The following is a 19,116-nucleotide window of genomic DNA, read 5'->3' as shown; positions in this document are numbered from 1 at the left end:
ATAACTGTACTATACTGTCCTGTCCTGTACTATACTATAACTGTACTATACTGTACTGTCCTGTACTGTCCTGTACTATAACTGTACTGTACTGTCCTGTACTATACTATAACTGTACTATACTGTACTGTCCTGTACTGTCCTGTACTATAACTGTATTATACTGTACTGTCCTGTATTATACTGTACTGTCCTGTACTATACTATAACTGTACTCTACTGTACTGTCCTGTACTATACTATAACTGTACTCTACTGTACTGTCCTGTACTATACTATAACTGTACTGTCCTGTACTGTCCTGTACTGTCCTGTACTATAACTGTACTGTACTGTCCTGTACTATACTATAATTGTACTTTACTGTCCTGTACTATACTATAATTGTACTTTACTGTCCTGTACTATACTCACAGGGAAGAGCTTGGCGGAGGACTGGTTACAGGCCATGGAGATTGGAGCGGTGTTGTAGAGAGAGTTGAGCACCTCTCCACTGAAGGAGTCCCAGGACAAAGAGGAGAACTGGTCCGTTACACTGGTCTGACCACAGCTACACGCATCACCACCCTGGAACCTGAGAGGAGGAGAGGAGGGGAGGGGGAGGGAGGAGGGAGCAGGGAGAGGGAGGGAGAGGGAGTAAGAGGGAGAGGGGGGAGAAAGAGGGAGAGAGGGGGAGAAAGAGGGAGAGAGGGGGAGAAAGAGGGAGAGAGGGGGAGAAAGTGGGAGAGAGGGGGAGAAAGAGGGAGAGAGGGGGAGAAAGAGGGAGAGAGAGGGAGAGAGAGGGAGAGAGAGGGAGAGAGGGGGAGAGAGGGAGAGAGGGGGAGAAAGAGGGAGAGAGGGGTTAGAAAGAGGGAGAGAGGGGGAGAAAGAGGGAGAGAGAGGGAGAGAGAGGGAGAGAGGGGGGAGAGAGAGGGAGAGAGGGGGAGAAAGAGGGAGAGAGGGGGAGAAAGAGGGAGAGAGGGGTTAGAAAGAGGGAGAGAGGGGGAGAAAGAGGGAGAGAGGGGGAGAAAGAGGGAGAGAGGGGGAGAAAGAGGGAGAGAGGGGGAGAAAGAGGGAACAGTGAAGGAGGGTGAGGGTGGATGAGACACCAAGCATGGTCATGCTCATATTGAGCTCCCTCATAGACAGAGCTTTGTTGTAAAAACACATGAGGAGCATAAGGAGAATCAGGTTTAACTGTGATTTAATATGGACGGGGGGGGGGCTGTAGATCATCTATGAAATTAGACGATAGAGCCACAGTCTATCAAATAACATTACCTGCATCCTTTCTAATCCCCTTTTATATATACTGAGTGCACAAAACATGAAGAACTCTTTCCTTGACATAGACTGACCAGGTGAATCCAAGTGAAAGATATGATCCCTTATTGATGTCACTTGTTAAATCCACCAATCAGTGTAGATGAAGGGGAGGAGACAGGTTAAATAAGGATTTTTAAGCCTTGAGACAACTGAGACATGGATTGTGTATGTGTGCCATTCAGAGGATGAATGGGCAAGACAAAATATTTAAGCGCCTTTAAACGGGGTATGGTAGTAGGTGCCAGGCGCACCGGTTTGAGTGTGTCAAGAACTGCAACGCTGCTCGGTTTTTCAATCTCAATAGTTTCCCGTGAGTATCAAGAATGGTCCACCACGCAAAGGACATCCAGCCAACGGCAGGCCAGTGGTCGAAAACGGGTCATTGATGAAAGAGGACAAAGGAGGCTGACACAAATTGTGCAGAGCAACAGACGGGCTAAAGTTAGTCAACTGACAGTCCAACATTGGTGCCCAAAGACCCATAAAAGAATGCACAACTCGTCGTACCATGACATGAATGGGGTAATCACAGCTGACAACCGTACAGAGTTCCACTTCTTTCAGGAAAAAACAAGAAACTGCGGTTGCAGTGGGCTAAGGAACGAAAACACTGGACACAGGAGAATTGGAAAAACATTGGTTGGTCTGATGAATCCCAGTTCCTGCTGTTTCACGCTTATGGGAGGACTAGAGTATGGAGAAAACCACGAGTACAGCGCCTTCGGAAAGTATTCAGACCCCTTGAATTTTTCCACATTTTGTTACATTACAGCCTTATTCTAAAATGGATTTAAAAAATAATAATCCTCAGCAATCAACACAAAATGCCCCATAATGACAAAGCGAAAACAGGTTGTTAGACATTTTTGCAAATGTATAAAAAATAATAAACAGAAATACCTTATTTACATAAGTATTCAGACCCTTTGCTATGAGACTCGAAGTTGAGCTCAGGTGCATCCTGCTTCCATTGATCATCCTTGAGATGTTTCTACAACTTGATTGGAGTCCACCTGTGGTAAATTCAATTGATTGGACATGATTTGGAAAGCCACACACCTGTCTATATAAGGTCCCACAGTTGACAGTGCATATCAGAGCAAAAACCAAGCCATGAGGTCGAAGGAATTGTCTGTAGAGCTCCGAGACAGGATTGTGTCGAGGCACAGATCTGGGGAAGGGTACGAAAAAATTTCTGCAGCATTGAAGGTCCCCAAGAACACAGTGGCCTCCATCATTCTTAAATGGAAGAAGTTTGGAACCACCAAGACTCTTCCTAGAGCTGGCCCCCCGGCCAAACTGAGCAATCGGGGGAGAAGGGCCTTGGTCAGGGAGGTGACCAAGAACCCGATGGTCACTCTGACAGAGCGCTAGAGTTCCTCTGTGGAGATGGGAGAACCTTCCAGAAGGACAACCATCTCTGCAGCACTCCACCAATCAGGCCTTTATGGTAGAATGGCCAGACGGAAGCCACTCTTCAGTAAAAGGCAGATGACAGCTCGATTGGAGTTTGCCAAAAGGCACCCAAAGACTCTCAGACCATGAGAAACAAGATTCTCTGGTCTGATGAAACCAAGATTGAACTCTTTGGCCTGAATGCCAAGCGTCACGTCTGGAGGAAACCTGGCACCATCCCTACGGTGAAGCATAGTGGTGGCAGCATCATGCTGTGGGGATGTTTTTCAGCGGCAGGGACTGGGAGACTAGTCAGGATCGAGGGAAAGATTAAAGGAGCAAAGTACAGAGAGATCCTTGATGAAAACCTGCTCTAGAGCGCTCAGGACCTCAGACCGGGGCGAAGGTTCACCTTCCAACAGGACAACCCTAAGCACACTGCCAAGACAATGCAGGAGTGGCTTCGGGACAAGTCTCTGAATGTCCTTGAGTGGCCCAGCCAGAGCCCGGACCTGAACGTGATCTGGAAAGACCTGAAAATAGCTGTGCATCGACGCTCCCCATCCAACCTGACAGAGCTTGAGAGGATCTGCAGAGAAGAATGGGAGAAACTCCCCAAATACAGGTGTGCCAAGCTTGTAGCGTCATACCCAAGACGAATCAAGGCAGTAATCACTGCCAAAGGTGCTTGAACAAAGTACAGAGTAAAGGGTCTGAATACTTATGTAAATGTGAAATTTCAGTTTTTGCTTTGTCATTATGGGGTATTGTGTGCAGATTGATGAGCGAAAAAAACAATTTAATCCATTTTAGAATAAGGCTGTAACGTAACAAAATTTGGAAAAAGTCAAGGGGTCTGAATACTTTCCGAATGCACTGTACATGCATCCATCATGCCACGTGTCAACATTGCAGACTGGTACTAGGTGGTGGTGTGGGGTGTGATTTCATGGCACTCATTGGGCCCCTTGATAAAAGTGGAGCAACGTTTGAATGCCACAGGATATCTGAACATCATTGTCAATCAAGTGCCTCCCTTCATGGCAGCAGTGTATCCATCTGCAACTAGATTTTTTCATCAGGATAATGCCCCATGTCACTAGGCTAGGATTGTTCAGGAATGATTCCACGAACATGACAGTGAATTCAGCTTACTGCAGTGGCCTGCCCAGTCACCAGATCTCAATCCAACTGAGCATCTGTGGGATGAGATGGGAGGAGTTATTTGGAGTAGAGATCCACTACCAGCCAACTTGACACAACTGTGGGAAGCATTGGAGTCAACATGGGCCAGCATCCCTGTGGAACGCTTTCGACACCTTGTAGAGTCCATGTCCCAATGACTTGGTGGAAAACATAACAATTCAATATAAATTCAGAAAGTATTCACACCCCTTGACTTCTTCCACATTTTGTTGTGTTGCAGCCTGAATTTAAAATGGATTACATTTAGATTTTGTGTCACTGGCCTACACACAATATCCCTAATGTCAAAGTGGAATTTTGTTTTAGATATTTTTACAAATGAATTACAAATGAAAAGCTGAAATGTCTTGAGTCAATAAGTATTCAACCCCTTTTGTTATGGGAAGTATTCAACCCCTTTGTTATGGCAAGCCTATTTAAGTTCAGGAGTAAACATTCACATGATAAGTTGCATGGATTCATTCTGGGTGCAATAATAGTGTTTAACATGATTTTTACCTCCTCTCTGTACCCCACACATACAATTATCTGTAAGGTCCCTCAGTCGAGCAGTATTTTATTTTTTAACAAAAAATCACAAAGACCAGGGAGGTTTTCCCATGCCTAGAAAAGAAGGGCAACCATTGGTAGATGGGTAAAATAACATAAAAAGCAGACATTGAATATCCCTTTGAGCATGGTGAAGTTATTCATTACACTTTGGATGGTGTATCAATACACCCAGTCACTACAGATACAGGAGTCCTTCCTAACTCAGTTGCCGGAGAGGAACAAATACGCTCAGGGATTTCACCATGAGGCCAATGGTGACTTTAAAACAGTTACAGAGTTGAATGGCTGTGATAGGAGAAACCTGAGGATGGATAAACAACATTGTAGTTACTCCACAATACTAACCTAAATGACAGAGTGAAAAGAAGGAAGGCTGTACAGAATAAAAATGTTCCAAAACATACATCCTGTTAGCAATAAGGCACTAAAGTAAAACTGCAAAAACTGTGGCAAAGAAATTAACTTTATGTCCTGAATACAAAGCGTTATGTTTGGGGCAAATCGAACTCAACACATCACTGAGTGCCACTCTTCATATTGGTAGTGGCTGCATCATGTTATGGGTATGCTTTTAATCGTCAGGGACTACAAAGTTTTTTAGGGTAAAAATAAATGGAATAGAGCTAAGCACAGGCAAAATCACAGACACTGGGAGACAAATGTACCTTTCCGCAGGACAATAACCTAAAACATAAGGCCAAATATACACTGGAGTTGCTTACCAAGACGACATTAAAATGTTCCTGAGTGGCCTAGTTACAGTTTTGACTTAAATCGGCTTGAAAATCTATGGCAAGGCTTGAAAATGGCTGTATAGCAATGATCAACAACCAATTTGACAGAGCCTGAAGAATTTAAAAAAGAATAATGTGCAAATATTGTACAATCCAGGTGTGCAAAGCTCTTAGAGACATACCCAGAAAGACTCACAGCTGTACTTGATACCAACGTTGATTCTAACATGCATTGACTAAGGGGTGTGAATACTTATGTAAATTAGATATTTCAGTGTTTCATTTTCAATAAATTTGCAAACATTTCTAAAAACATGTTTTCATTTTGTCACTATGGGGTATTGTGTGTAGATGGGTGAGATTTGGTTTTACATTCAGGCTGTAACACTACAAAATGTGGAATAAGTCAAGGAGTATAAATACTTTCTGAAGGCACTGTATGTATAGTTTATTTCCTAATCGTACTGGATTCCAATTGTATTGGCCAATCAACCAATCACTCTAATCTTAATTCCAACCCTCAGATGTCACCAGACCAACCCATCTTTCCCACTACACTACCATTTTACTATTTCCTTTTGCAATACATCCCTCTATTTTACTGTGATGTCTTACGAGGATCTTGAACCTCTCTATTTGTACCATTTCTATTGAGATTGCCCTGAAAATAAATACTTTACTTAAGAGTATAATCATATTTCCCTTTGATTGTGGTTTTTCAGATCTCCTAATGGTACTGTTTGTAGGTCCATCTGAACACAGACATTATGACTTCACAACCACCGAAGGACAGTACCCAAAAGAGATGATCTATTGATTCTGTTTCCTCATGGCAGTCTGCACAGTCTGACTATTCAATGCCCATATGTTAAGCATTCTTTTTGTGGCAAGAATTTTATGCGTTTGTTTAAATTGAAAAAAACGTAATGATGCGTACATTTTTGTTTTGTATATCAGTTCATAAACCTGATGCCATGGTATTGAGACATCACAAATCTGTTCCCAACTGTCTTTAATTTTATGCGGCATAGTTGTCAAACCTCTCGACCTTGTGTTGGTGTTTGGAATGAGCAGGTGTCTTCTGCTGGTTCGTGTGACGTATGTGTGAGTTGATTTAATCTGCTGAACACAACAGCTGTTTGATGAGGAGGAGATTGATTTTTCTCGAGAGATTGTTTCTCTAATGGTAGCTGAGTCAGCAAAACCGAAATGAAGATGCAGTGTATGGCTGGTTAAAGACGACAGCTAGCTCTTCTTAATAAAGAGCTGTTACCTATAGATGAAGCTACCCTGTGCGTGTGTTACCTGCAGATGAAGTTACAGTAGTGTGTGCACGTGCGTGTGTGTGTGTGTGCGTGCATGTGCACGCACGTGCGCTCCCCCCGAGTTGGTGTGCCCATCACAGGAGGTTGGTGGCACCTTCATTGGGGAGGACGGGCTCATGTTAATTGCTGGAGAAGAATTAGTGTTCCAGCCATTATAATGAGCCGTCTTCCCCTCACCAGCCTCCTGTGGTGCCCATGTACTGTATATTACCTGTTGATGAAGCTGAAGTACTTCTGCAGGTATCCAGGGTCAACGTTACTCTTACAGAGCTCTAGTTGAGTCCTGGGGTAGTAGTGGACATAGTTCACACACATCTCCTCCATGATCCCAAAGCCTCCCTGGATTAAAATGAAGATAGAGAACAGGGGAGAGAGAAAGAGAGGGAGAGAGGGGGAGAGAGAGAGCGAGGGAGAGAGGGGGAGAGAGAGAGCGAGGGAGAGAGGGGGAGAGAGAGAGAGGGAGAGAGGGGGAGAGAGAGAACAGGGGAGAGAGAAAGAGAGGGAGAGAGGGGGAGAGAGAGAGCGAGGGAGAGAGGGGGAGAGAGAGAGCGAGGGAGAGAGGGGGAGAGAGAGAACAGGGGAGAGAGAAAGAGAGGGAGAGAGGGGGAGAGAGAGAGCGAGGGAGAGAGAAAGAGAGGGAGAGAGGGGGAGAGAGAGAACAGGGGAGAGAGAAAGAGAGGGAGAGAGGGGGAGAGAGAGAACAGGGGAGAGAGAAAGAGAGGGAGAGAGGGGGAGAGAGAGAGCGAGGGAGAGAGAGAGAGAGAGAGAGAGAGAGAGAGGGAGAGAGGGAGAGGGAGAGAAAGAGAGAGGGAAATAGGGGGAGAGAGAGAGGGAGAGAGGGAGAGGGAGAGAAAGAGAGCGAGAGAGAGGAGTCAGGTTCCTGGGTTTACCTCCATGCCCTCATCATAACCCCAGAAACAGCTATCTCAGGCATCACTGAGGACAGTGTGTGAGTCCAAAAAACATCCTTACCCCAGGGTACTTCAACTGGTGACTATCATTCCTTACCCCAGGATATTTCAACTGGTGACTATCATTCCTTACCCCAGGATACTTCAACTGGTGACTATCAATCCTTACCCCAGGATATTTCAACTGGTGACTATCATTCCTTACCCCAGGATACTTCAACTGGTGACTATCATTCCTTACCCCAGGATACTTCAACTGGTGACTATCATTCCTTACCCCAGGATATTTCAACTGGTGACTATCATTCCTTACCCCAGGATACTTCAACTGGTGACTATCATTCCTTACCCCAGGATACTTCAACTGGTGACTATCATTCCTTACCCCAGGATACTTCAACTGGTGACTATCATTCCTTACCCCAGGATACTTCAACTAGTGACTATCCAGGAGAATATAGAAAAAGGAGCACTCTGTTGCCGGATAAATCTGATAGATTTATTGACAATCAATCAGCTTACGTTTCAGCATCAATCGTTTTCTTCAGAGCCTTGAGTAGGAAAAGGGTGGGAGTCACCTATATACCCTCCCAGGGGAGTGTCCCACTCGTCATGTCAATCAAACATGTCAATAATATCAATACTGTCAGTAGTAGCAACTACACAGGTTATTCAAGCAAGAGTATGATCATCAGTCAAGATTCCTCCCCATACATTCCAGACTCCTCCCCATACATTCCAGACTCCTCCCCATACATTCCAGACTCCTCCCCATACATTCCACTTGAATAGCAAAAGACAGAAATAAACAAAGATGAGAAAGACAGCTGTTCATTCAGACATTTTGGCTCGATGCAATCTAAGCAGTCGATCCAAAATGTCTCTCTCTGTAACAATTTCCTCACTATATTGCAACCTCTGGAGGAAAGAGAAACTTTCTCAATTTCCCAGAATTTCCTCCATGCCCTCATCATAACCCCAGAAACAGCCTGCTCGGGCAGTGCTGAGGACAGTGTGTGAGTGTGTTTATGTTTGTGTGTGCGTGTGTGTGTGTCAGTTCGTGCAATCGTACGTGCTTAAGAGTGAGTGTGTGTGTGTGTGTGTGCCCACTGCTGTCCACTGCTCTCAACATCAGAGGAGAGGAGGAGAGAGCATCATCATCATCATCATCCTCCTCCAGCCCAGAGCCTCCTCCCCACTGTGTCTGACCCCAGATTAGTGAGATCTGGGCTGGGCAGTAGAGCCGCTCTGAGCCCTGTCTGTCTGTGGTAGGAGAATATACCCACATTAAACACATTAAGCTGCTTGGCTAAAGTTACTGGATAGATGATTCACAGCAGTGGCTGTTCGAGAGCATCAAAACCGTATCATGGCTAGATGGTGATTAACTGACTGACTGACTAATCTACAAAGTATTGAGTTATTTATGAAGGTGATTTGTAGATCAGTCAGCCTAGACTCGCCTTCAAGTGCGTGCATGTATGCGTGTATGCACTTCTGCAGTCTGCATAACCATTTGCTATATTGCATGGCTACACCTGTAGAGAAAACCAAACATACTCACCACTGTAGGCTGGCTCCTGTCCTCTGTGTTGTATGTACACTTTGTCAAGAGGACGTCACCCTGTGGGACACACAGACACACACTCAAATCAGCCAGTGTTCTGCCAATGTTTTACATGTATATTCATAAAGGGTAACAACAAGTTACCGTGGTTTACAGAATATTTGCGTTGTTCATTTTTAATTTTTAAACAGGCATCTCTGCATCTATGTTATTCCACAGCAGAGCAGAGCAGTGACAGACTGAAGCCGTAGCAGTACTGGGTATCATCTCTGTTGATCCAGGTCTCTCCAGGTCTGTAATAGTCCCGTCTTTCTCCAGGTCTCTCCAGGTCTGTAATAGTCCCATCTTTCTCCAGGTCTCTCCAGGTCTCTCCAGGTCTGTAATAGTCTCATCTTTCTCCAGGTCTCTCCAGGTCTCTCCAGGTCTCTCCAGGTCTGTAATAGTCCCATCTTTCTCCAGGTCTCTCCAGGTCTCTCCAGGTCTGTAATAGTCCCATCTTTCTCCAGGTCTCTCCAGGTCTGTAATAGTCCCATCTTTCTCCAGGTCTCTCCAGGTCTCTCCAGGTCTCTCCAGGTCTCTCCAGGTCTCTCCAGTTCTGTAATAGTCCCATCTTTCTCCAGGTCTCTCCAGGTCTCTCCAGGTCTGTAATAGTCCCATCTTTCTCCAGGTCTCTCCAGGTCTCTCCAGGTCTCTCCAGGTCTCTCCAGGTCTCTCCAGGTCTGTAATAGTCCCATCTTTCTCCAGGTCTCTCCAGGTCTCTCCAGGTCTGTAATAGTCCCATCTTTCTCCAGGTCTCTCCAGGTCTCTCCAGGTCTCTCCAGGTCTCTCCAGGTCTGTAATAATCCTGTCTTTCTCTCACTGCCCTTGTTCCCTTTACTGGATCATCTTATTCCAGAGACAAAACACAATGTACTGTATCTTATCCCACCTGCTGAGATAGCTGTGACAGTAGAAAGAGGAAGTAACATACTTACAGGCAGCACTGTCACCATCTTCCTTAGCATTCTGATTATCTGGAGGAGAGACAACAACTTTCACATCCATTGGATTGTTTTCAGTGAAAAGCATGAGCCCCAAACAGTTAGTAGAGGTGCTAACTAACGGCATCCAGTGAAAAGCATGAGCCCCAAACAGTTAGTAGAGGTGCTAACTAACGGCAAGTAAACTGTAGGCTATAAACAAATACAAAAATAAAGAGATTCGCACTCACTCTATACAGTATAAACTCCCAGCAATTTATTGGGTAAAACACCAACATTTCCCCTTCACCCTGAAAAAGGCACTGTGATGCCGAAACGTTGGTGGTTTACCTAATAAATTACTGAGAGTTTATAGATTATATACAGAGTGCAACTCTCTTTATTTATTTTTATAAAACATAATGATCCGGCAGTGATTTCTTGTTTTCATGTTGATTAAAGTTGTATTGTATCTAACCTAGTTAGAAGATATGAGCTGGATACAAGGAAGAGTGTTGTACAGGCAGGAGGTTAGAAGATATGAACTGGATACATGGAAAATAGTTGTAATACAAGCAGAGAGAGTCTCAATACACAGTCTTACTTGACACTTTTGTATTGCTAGGTATTACTGCACTGTTGGAGCTAGAAACACAAGCATTTCGCTGCACCTGCGATAACATCTGCAAATATGTGTAAGGGGGGGAGAGAGAGAGAGCGAGGGAGAGAGAGGGAGAGAGAGAGGGGGGAGAGGGGGTAAGAGAGAGAGAGAGAGAGAGAGAGAGAGAGAGAGAGAGAGAGAGAGAGAGAGAGAGATCTGTGTGTGCGTGTGTATGTGTTTCTTTGTTTGAATGTGTTTGTTGGTGCATACAGCATGTACCCAGAGGCGTTACCTGATAGTGGGTGCTGAAATGCTTATCCTCCTGTACCACCTTCAACTCTCTTCCACCCCTCACCAGGACCGTCCTCACCCCTCTCCCCGCCAAGTGAGTGTGCAGCTGGGACGCAAAGATGTTGATCCCCCCTGGAGGCAGGGCCTGGTGGAGGTCAATAGAGGAATTAGACACATAAAAAAATTGACATTACAATATTCTAACTCCTCTCAGTTTCATTTGTACATTTGTACTTACATTACAATAAGACAAAGGGGGTCATATATGCTTACGACAAGTATTACAATGCATTACAACCACATCTTAATGCATTATACCTGGTCGTTTTGAGTAAAATGTTACCAGTAGGTTTCTATTGTTAGCGAAGGTCCAGGAGTGTTTCCTGTCTACAGTAGACATTTCTGAGGGATATTGTAGCCTAGCAACAATCTGTGTACACATTTTCTAAGGGTTAGGGTTTATGTTAGAAGGATATTGTACTAACAGTTTGTGTACACTTGGATGTGCAGAATCCTGTGAGCTGGAAGTTCTGTTCTCTGGGTGGTATGGCCATGACAGGGGTATAGACCAGCCCCAGCTCCATGATGCCCGCGTCGTACCTCCTTAGGCTGGGGGTGTGGTAGAGACGCACCCCCGAGTTGTCCTTCCGACCTGCAAGGGACACAGCACAACCAGGGGAAGGGGAGGGGGAGGAGAGGGGGAAGTAGAGGGGGAATGTGAGGGGAAGGAGAGGGGGGAGGAGAGAGGGGAAGTAGAGGGGGAAGTAGAGGGGGAGGAGAGGGGGAAGTAGAGGGGGGGAAGTAGAGGGGGAGGAGAGGGGAAGGAGAGGGGAAGTAGAGGGGGGAGGAGAGGGGGAAGGAGAGGGGGAAGGAGAGGGGGGAGGAGAGGGGGGAGGAGAGGGAGAAGTAGAGGGGGGAGGAGAGGGGAAGGGGAGGGGGAGGTAGAGGGGAAGTAGAGGGGGAAGTAGAGGGGAAGGAGAGGGGGAGGAGAGGGGAAGGAGAGGGGGAGGAGAGGGGGGAAGTTAGAGGGGGGAGGAGAGGGGGAAGTAGAGGGGGAGGAGAGGGGGAAGTAGAGGGGGAGGAGAGGGGGGAAGTAGAGGGGGGAGGAGAGGGGAAGGGGAGGGGGAGGTAGAGGGGGAAGTAGAGGGGAAAGTAGAGGGGGAAGGAGAGGGGAGGAGAGGGGAAGGAGAGGGGGAGGAGAGGGGGAAGTTAGAGGGGGAGGAGAGGGGGAAGTAGAGGGGGAGGAGAGGGGGAAGTAGAGGGGGAGGAGAGGGGGAAGTAGAGGGGGAAGGAAAGGGGGAGGAGGAGAGGGGGAAGTAGAGGGGGAGGAGAGGGGGAGGAGAGGGAGAAGTAGAGGGGGAGGAGAGGGGAAGGGGAGGGGGAAGGAGAGGGGGGAGGAGAGGGGGAGGAGAGGGAGAAGTAGAGGGGGAGGAGAGGGGAAGGGGAGGGGGAGGTAGAGGGGGAAGTAGAGGGGGAAGTAGAGGGGAAGGAGAGGGGGAGGAGAGGGGAAGGAGAGGGGGAGGAGAGGGGGAAGTTAGAGGGGGAGGAGAGGGGGAAGTAGAGGGGGAGGAGAGGGGGAAGTAGAGGGGAGGAGAGGGGGGAAGTAGAGGGGGAGGAGAGGGGAAGGGGAGGGGGAGGTAGAGGGGGAAGTAGAGGGGGAAGTAGAGGGGAAGGAGAGGGGAGGAGAGGGGAAGGAGAGGGGGAGGAGAGGGGGAAGTTAGAGGGGGAGGAGAGGGGGAAGTAGAGGGGGAGGAGAGGGGGAAGTAGAGGGGGAGGAGAGGGGGAAGTAGAGGGGGAGGAGAGGGGGAAGTAGAGGGGGAAGGAAAGGGGGAGGAGAGGGGGAAGTAGAGGGGGAGGAGAGGGGGAGGAGAGGGAGAAGTAGAGGGGGGAGGAGAGGGGAAGGGGAGGGGGAGGTAGAGGGGGAAGTAGAGGGGGAAGTAGAGGGGGAAGGAGAGGGGGAGGAGAGGGGAAGGAGAGGGGGAGGAGAGGGGGAAGTTAGAGGGGAGGAGAGGGGGGAAGTAGAGGGGGGAGGAGAGGGGGAAGTAGAGGGGAGGAGAGGGGGAAGTAGAGGGGGAGGAGAGGGGGAAGGAAAGGGGGAGGAGAGGGGGAAGTAGAGGGGGAGGAGAGGGGGAAGGGGAGAATAAACAGTGGAGGAGTGGGGGAGGGTATAGAAGATGGCAGAGGGATGGGGTTTAGGAAGAAGGGGTGAAGGGAGTGATAGATGACATGGGGAGGGGAGCGATGAAGAAGGGGTGAAGGGAGTGATAGATGACATGGGGAGGGGAGCGATGAAGACGGGTGTTGAGTAGAACTGGTACTTCTGGTTTTCATTCTCTGCCTCCAATCAGGGAACACCAGGTGGGTGGACTCTTGCCAATCAGTGACATGAATTGATCAATTTACTACCATGTAGAAAATTAAACCAGAAGTACCCCATTGCTGAGGGGTGGTAGTTTAATAGCCCAGTTCTAAGGTTCTTAGGGGTAGAATAGTGTATAACTCTGTGATGGGTAGGTCGTTTTACCTGATAAGAGGAGTGGGTTGTGGTAGTGCACCTCCAGTCGAAGAAACCTAGAAGACCCTGGACCTCCTAGAGGCAGTCCTGCATCAGGGGGGTAGTAGAAAGACTGCACACGCACGCACACACAGATGCGTTATTTAATCCATTGAACATCACATTATTCTTATCATTGAACATCACATTATTTAATCCATTGAACATCACATATTTGTATCGCTGAACATCACATTGTTTTTATCGCTGAACATCACATTATTTTTTATTGTTGAACATCTAAAAAAAAATTAGCATTGAACATCACATTATTTTTATCATTGGACAAGTGAATCATCCACCGTAAAAAGAGTAGTTTCAGCCAACACAGAAAGAAAATAGCATGTCTTATTGATCCAGAGACTAAAACAGCACCAAGTGTGTTTATCTCTATTTATATCCATCACTATATATCTCTACAGTATATGTTCCCCTAACATGTTCTGAGGATCTGTTCATAAAAGAGATAGACAATTAAACAAGAAGACTTTTGGAGATAAAACGTATTTTCATATCAATCTTGTTAACATTCCGGAGAGGAAAGGAGAGCTTGTGGTTATTTTCTCTCCCCCGGTCTGGCAGCATCCCTAGGACTATTTTACATAACTGTTCTTCCTCCTCCTCCTCCTCCTCCTCACTCTCCCCTATCTCTCTCTTCCCCTCTCTTTATTTTTCTCGACTTCCTCCTCGTCTTTCGCCTCCCTCTTTTATAATGCCAGATTTCCCTTTAGATGTGTGTGGGATCCAGAATGTGCTAAAACTGAACAGGCCTGTTTATTTCCTAGCTAATCTCATCTCTCCAGCTCTTCTTCTCTCCTCGCCACTCAGCAGAACACATGATTTCTGTTTTGTTTTCGCCGTCTGCTAATCCAATGGGAGGGCTCGGAGGCTTGGCGCTCGGCACCAGTTCTCTGGCTGTGATGTGATTCTTATCCAGTAAGACGTGTCTTCCTCTGCCTCACACATCCCAGAGCATCACCACCTACTCCATGAACACACACACACACACACACACACACACACACACACACGCACACACACACACTCTCACACACACACACACACACTCTCACACACACACGCACACTCACACACACACACACACACACACACACAGACACTAACACACACACAAACACACACATTCATTCACACACACACACACACACTCACACAAACACAAACACACACACGCACGCTCCTCTCCTCTCACCTTCTCACCACCATGCACCAGCTCCTCCAGAGACTGCTTCCCTGCTCTCATCAAAACATACTTCTATTGAACCAAACATGAGATTATTCAGAGATAGGTATTTTCCTAGTAACATTCTCTGAGGCTTTCATGGTTTCTCTCAGTTTTTCCTCAGTTTTGCTCTGCTTCTGTGGATCTCTCTCAGACTTTACCACCCTGCCTCTCTACTGCTGATCTCTCTCAGACTTTACCACCCTGCCTCTCTACTGCTGATCTCTCTCAGACTTTACCACCCTGCCTCTCTACTGCTGATCTCTCTCAGACTTTACCACCCTGCCTCTCTACTGCTGATCTCTCTCAGACTTTACCACCCTGCCTCTCTACTGCTGATCTCTCTCAGACTTTACCACCCTGCCTCTCTACTGCTGATCTCTCTCAGACTTTACCACCCTGCCTCTCTACAGCTGATCTCTCTCAGACTTTACCACCCTGCCTCTCTACTGCTGATCTCTCTCAGACTTTACCACCCTGCCTCTCTACTGCTGATCTCTCTCAGACTGTACCACCCTGCCTCTCTACTACTGTGACTTACCTGGTTGAAACATCTGTGTTCAATCCCTAAAGAATTGAACAGCAGGCTCTTACTGTTCAGGATTTTACTATGTTAACCAGTTATGGCCTCAAAGTGGCAGTGTACCTACTGTGCCTTCAGAAAGTATTCACACCTCTTGACTTTTTCCACATTTTGTTGTGTTACAGCCTGAATTTAAAATGGATTAAATTTAGATTTTTTTTGTCACAGGCCTACACACAATACCCCATAATATCAAAGTGGAATTATTTTTGTAGACATTTTTTTTTATTAATTAAAAATGAAAAGCTGGAATGTCTTGAGTCAATAAGTATTCAACCCCTTTGTTATGGCAAGCCTAAATAAGTTCAGGAGTAAAATAAGTTAAAGTCACATAATAAGTTGCATGGACTTACTCTGTGTGCAATAATAGTGTTTAACATGATTTTTCAATGACTACCTCATCTCTGCACCCCACACATTTAATTATCTATATGGTCCCTCAATTGAGCAGTGAATTTCAAACACAGATTCAACCACAAAGACCAGGGAGGTTTTCCAATGCCTCGCAAAGAAGGGCACCTATTGGTAGATGGGTTTAAAAAAAAGCAGACATTGAATATCCCTTTGAGCATGGTGAAGTTATTAATTACACTTTGGAGGCCAATGGTGACTTTAAAACAGTTACAGAGTTTAATGGCTGTGATAGGAGAAAACTGAGGATCAGCAACATTTTTTGACCCAAGACATTTCAGCTTTTCATTTTTAATTAATATGTAAACATTTCTAAAAACATAATTCCAGTTTGACATTATGGAGTATTGTGTGTAGGCCAGTGACAAAAAATCTAAGTGTAATCCATTTTAAATTCAGAAGGCACTGAAGGCACTCTAAGTACTTGAAAGAAAAATAATACTATTTGTACCCAGTTCTGGTGTTTGTGTGTGTGTGCGTGTGCGTGCGTGTGCGAATGTGTGTGTGTGTGTGTTTATTACCTCAGCCCCCATGGCCCAGGCGGCCAGAACGTGGCGACAGTAGTTTAGGCTGGCAGGCTTCATCTTGGAGTCACAGGATCCGCTGTACTGGGGGACCGTACTCATCTCAGGAGAACACTCAAACACCTCCATGTGGTGCACTATGGCCTCGTTACCAGGGGTTACCACCGACTCATACTGGGGGGTTGAAGAGGGAGGAGGAAGATGGAGGAGGAGGGAAGAAGAGGTAAAAATTGATTGGTATTGACTCCGCTGTTGTCACGACTTCCGCCGAGGCTGCCTTCCTTGTTCGGGCAGGCTTCGGTGTTCGTCATCACCGGCTTACTAGCCACTGCCGCTCCATTATTCATCATTCCATTTGTCTTGTCTTGTCAATCATACACACCTGGTTCTTATCCCCTCATTAGTCCGTGTATAAGTGTTCCCTCTGCCCCCTTGTCCTTGTGGGTGATTGTTATTTGTGAGAGTAGTGTACCTCCGTGGAGCTACTCGTACCTTGTTATTGATTGCCGGGGTAGATTTCCCCTGTGCCTGTTATTGTTGGAGCTACCGTTACCTTGTATTGCCAGGGTAGATTTTCCCCTGTGCCTGTTTCGTTTGTCGCTATCCAGCGCTATTTGTGTACGACGGAATAAACTCTGCATTCGGTGATTACCCTCCTGCGCCTGACTCCTTCTATCACACTCATCACAGCTGTTTTGATTTTCAAACTCATTGCTATGCCCAATTCCAAATCAACTCCTAGCACGTATCTAAAGGATTGGGTAGGGCTAAGCAATAATGTTGGGGAGGGATATTGTCATATTGATTACATTTATCCACTTATCCAATTTTCTTCAGTCTATTCGAATGCCTAGGGGCTAGGGTTTGATGGAATTGGACTTGATGGGTCCATCCATAGAAACAGAATTACTGAGAATAATCCTAATTCTACGGAATTACTAAACGTCATTCTAATTCTATGGTTCCATCATTGTATAAGACTAGGTTTAGAGGTTTACCATGACGATGTGGTTCTTGGGCATATTGGGTGGCAGTTGGAAGATGTGGCACCAGTAGGTGGTCTCCTGGGTGGGGATGGTGACGTCGGGGGTCCGGACCTCCAGGGTCTGTACGTCTAGGGGGAGAGAAGGGGAAGGGGTGTCTGGGCGCAGCAGGAGGGCCCTCTGCACTCCCGTCTCGATCTGCGACAGGTTGAGCTGCTGGAGCGAGTGGATTGGCTGATCCAACACTCCGTAGATCAGGTGGACGGTACCCTCCTGCCAATCAGAATCAAGCACAAAGTCTTCATTATTCCTCTCTTTACCTCTTTTCACCTGCTATACTGTTCTCTCTCTCTCTCTCTCTCTCTCAATTCAATTTCAATTTAAGGGCTTTATTGGCATGGGAAACATATGTTAACATTGCCAAAGCAAGTGAAGTAGATAGTAAACAAAAGTGAAACAAACAATAAATATTAACAGTAAACATTACACTCAGAAGTTCCAAAAGAATAAAGACATTACAAATGTCATATTATGTATATACAGTGTTGTAACAATGTGCAAATAGTTAAAGTACAACTGGGAAAATAAATAAACATAAATATGGGTTGTATTTACAATGTGTTTGTTCTTCACTGGTTGCCCTTTTCTTGTGGCAACAGGTCACAAATCTTGCTGATGTGATGGCACACTGTGGATAAGGGAGTTTATCAAAATTGGGTTTGTTTTCGAATTCTTTGTGGATCTGTGTAATCTGAGGGAAATATGTGTCTCTAATATGGTCATACATTTGGCAGGAGGTTAGGAAGTGCAGCTCAGCTTCCACCTCATTTTGTGGATAGTGTGCACATAGCCTGTCTTCTCTTGAGAGCCAGGTCTGCCTATGGCGGCCTTTCTCAATAGCAAGGCTATGCTCACTGAGTCTGTACATAGTCAAAGCTTTCCTTAAATTTGGGTCAGTCACAGTGGTCAGGTATTCTGCCACTGTGTACTCTCTGTTTAGGCCAAATAGCATTCTAGTTTGCTCAGTTTTTTGTTAATTTTTTCCAATGTGTCAAGTAATTATCTTTTTGTTTTCTCATGATTTGGTTGGGTCTAATTGTGTTGTTGTCCTGGGGCTCTTTGGGGTCTATTTATGTTTGTGAACTGAGCCACGGGACCAGCTTGCTTAGGGGACTCTTCTCCAAGTTCATCTCTCTGTAGGTGATGGCTTTGTTATGGAAGGTTTGGGAATCGCTTCCTTTTAAGTGGTTATAGAATTTAACAGCACTTTTCTGGATTTTGATAATTAGCGGGTTTCGGGCTAATTCTGCTCTGCATGCATTATTTTAATGTTTTTCGTTGTAAAAGAGGATATCTTTGCAGAATTCTGCATGCAGAGTCTCAATTTGGTGTTTGTCCCATTTTGTGAATTCTTGGTTGGTGAGCGGACCCCAGACCTCACAACCATAAAGGGCAATGGGTTCTATAACTGATTCAAGTATTTTTAGCTTGATCCTAATTGGTATGTTGAATTTTATGTTCCTTTGATGGCATAGAAGGCCCTTCTTGCCTTGTCTCTCAGATCGTTCACAGCTTTGTGGAAGTTACTTGTGGCGCTGATGGTTAGGCCGAAGTACAGTTGAAGTCGGAAGTTTACATACACCTTAGCCAAATACATTTAAACTCAGTTTTTCACAATTCCTGACATTTAATCCTAGTAAAAATTCTAGTAAAAACCTGTCTCAGGTCAGTTAGGATCACCACTTTATTTTAAGAATGTGAAATGTCAGAATAGTAGTAGAGAGAATGATTTATTTCAGCTTTTAATTATTTCATCACATTCCCAGTGGGTGAGAAGTTTACATACACTCAATTAGTATTTGGTAGCATTGCCTTTAAATAGTTTAACTTGGGTCAAACGTTTCGGGTAGCCTTCCACAAGCTTCCCACATTAAGTTGGGTGTATTTTGGCCCATTCCTCCTGACAGAGCTG

The 19,116-nt window shown here is 45.8% G+C and overlaps 1 protein-coding gene across 1 annotated transcript in view; it reads right to left on the bottom strand.

Annotated features, from left to right (window-relative positions):
* The window catches only part of LOC121573457 (dopamine beta-hydroxylase), a 30,969-nt gene that overhangs the window by 2,155 nt on the left and 9,698 nt on the right, over nt 1–19,116 (bottom strand). The window contains exons 3-11 of the mRNA XM_041885462.2: nt 17,160–17,417; nt 16,159–16,335; nt 13,371–13,473; nt 11,332–11,498; nt 10,848–10,991; nt 9,970–10,008; nt 8,993–9,052; nt 6,729–6,856; nt 415–574 (exon numbers count right to left, since the gene is read on the bottom strand). Of these exons, the coding sequence (XP_041741396.2) occupies nt 415–574; nt 6,729–6,856; nt 8,993–9,052; nt 9,970–10,008; nt 10,848–10,991; nt 11,332–11,498; nt 13,371–13,473; nt 16,159–16,335; nt 17,160–17,417 (1,236 nt within the window). The remainder of the gene's footprint in view (nt 1–414; nt 575–6,728; nt 6,857–8,992; nt 9,053–9,969; nt 10,009–10,847; nt 10,992–11,331; nt 11,499–13,370; nt 13,474–16,158; nt 16,336–17,159; nt 17,418–19,116) is intronic.

This window comes from Coregonus clupeaformis, chromosome 9 (genome assembly GCF_020615455.1).
Source record: "Coregonus clupeaformis isolate EN_2021a chromosome 9, ASM2061545v1, whole genome shotgun sequence".
Taxonomy (NCBI): domain Eukaryota; kingdom Metazoa; phylum Chordata; class Actinopteri; order Salmoniformes; family Salmonidae; genus Coregonus; species Coregonus clupeaformis.
This window is presented reverse-complemented; position numbering and strand designations above follow the sequence as displayed.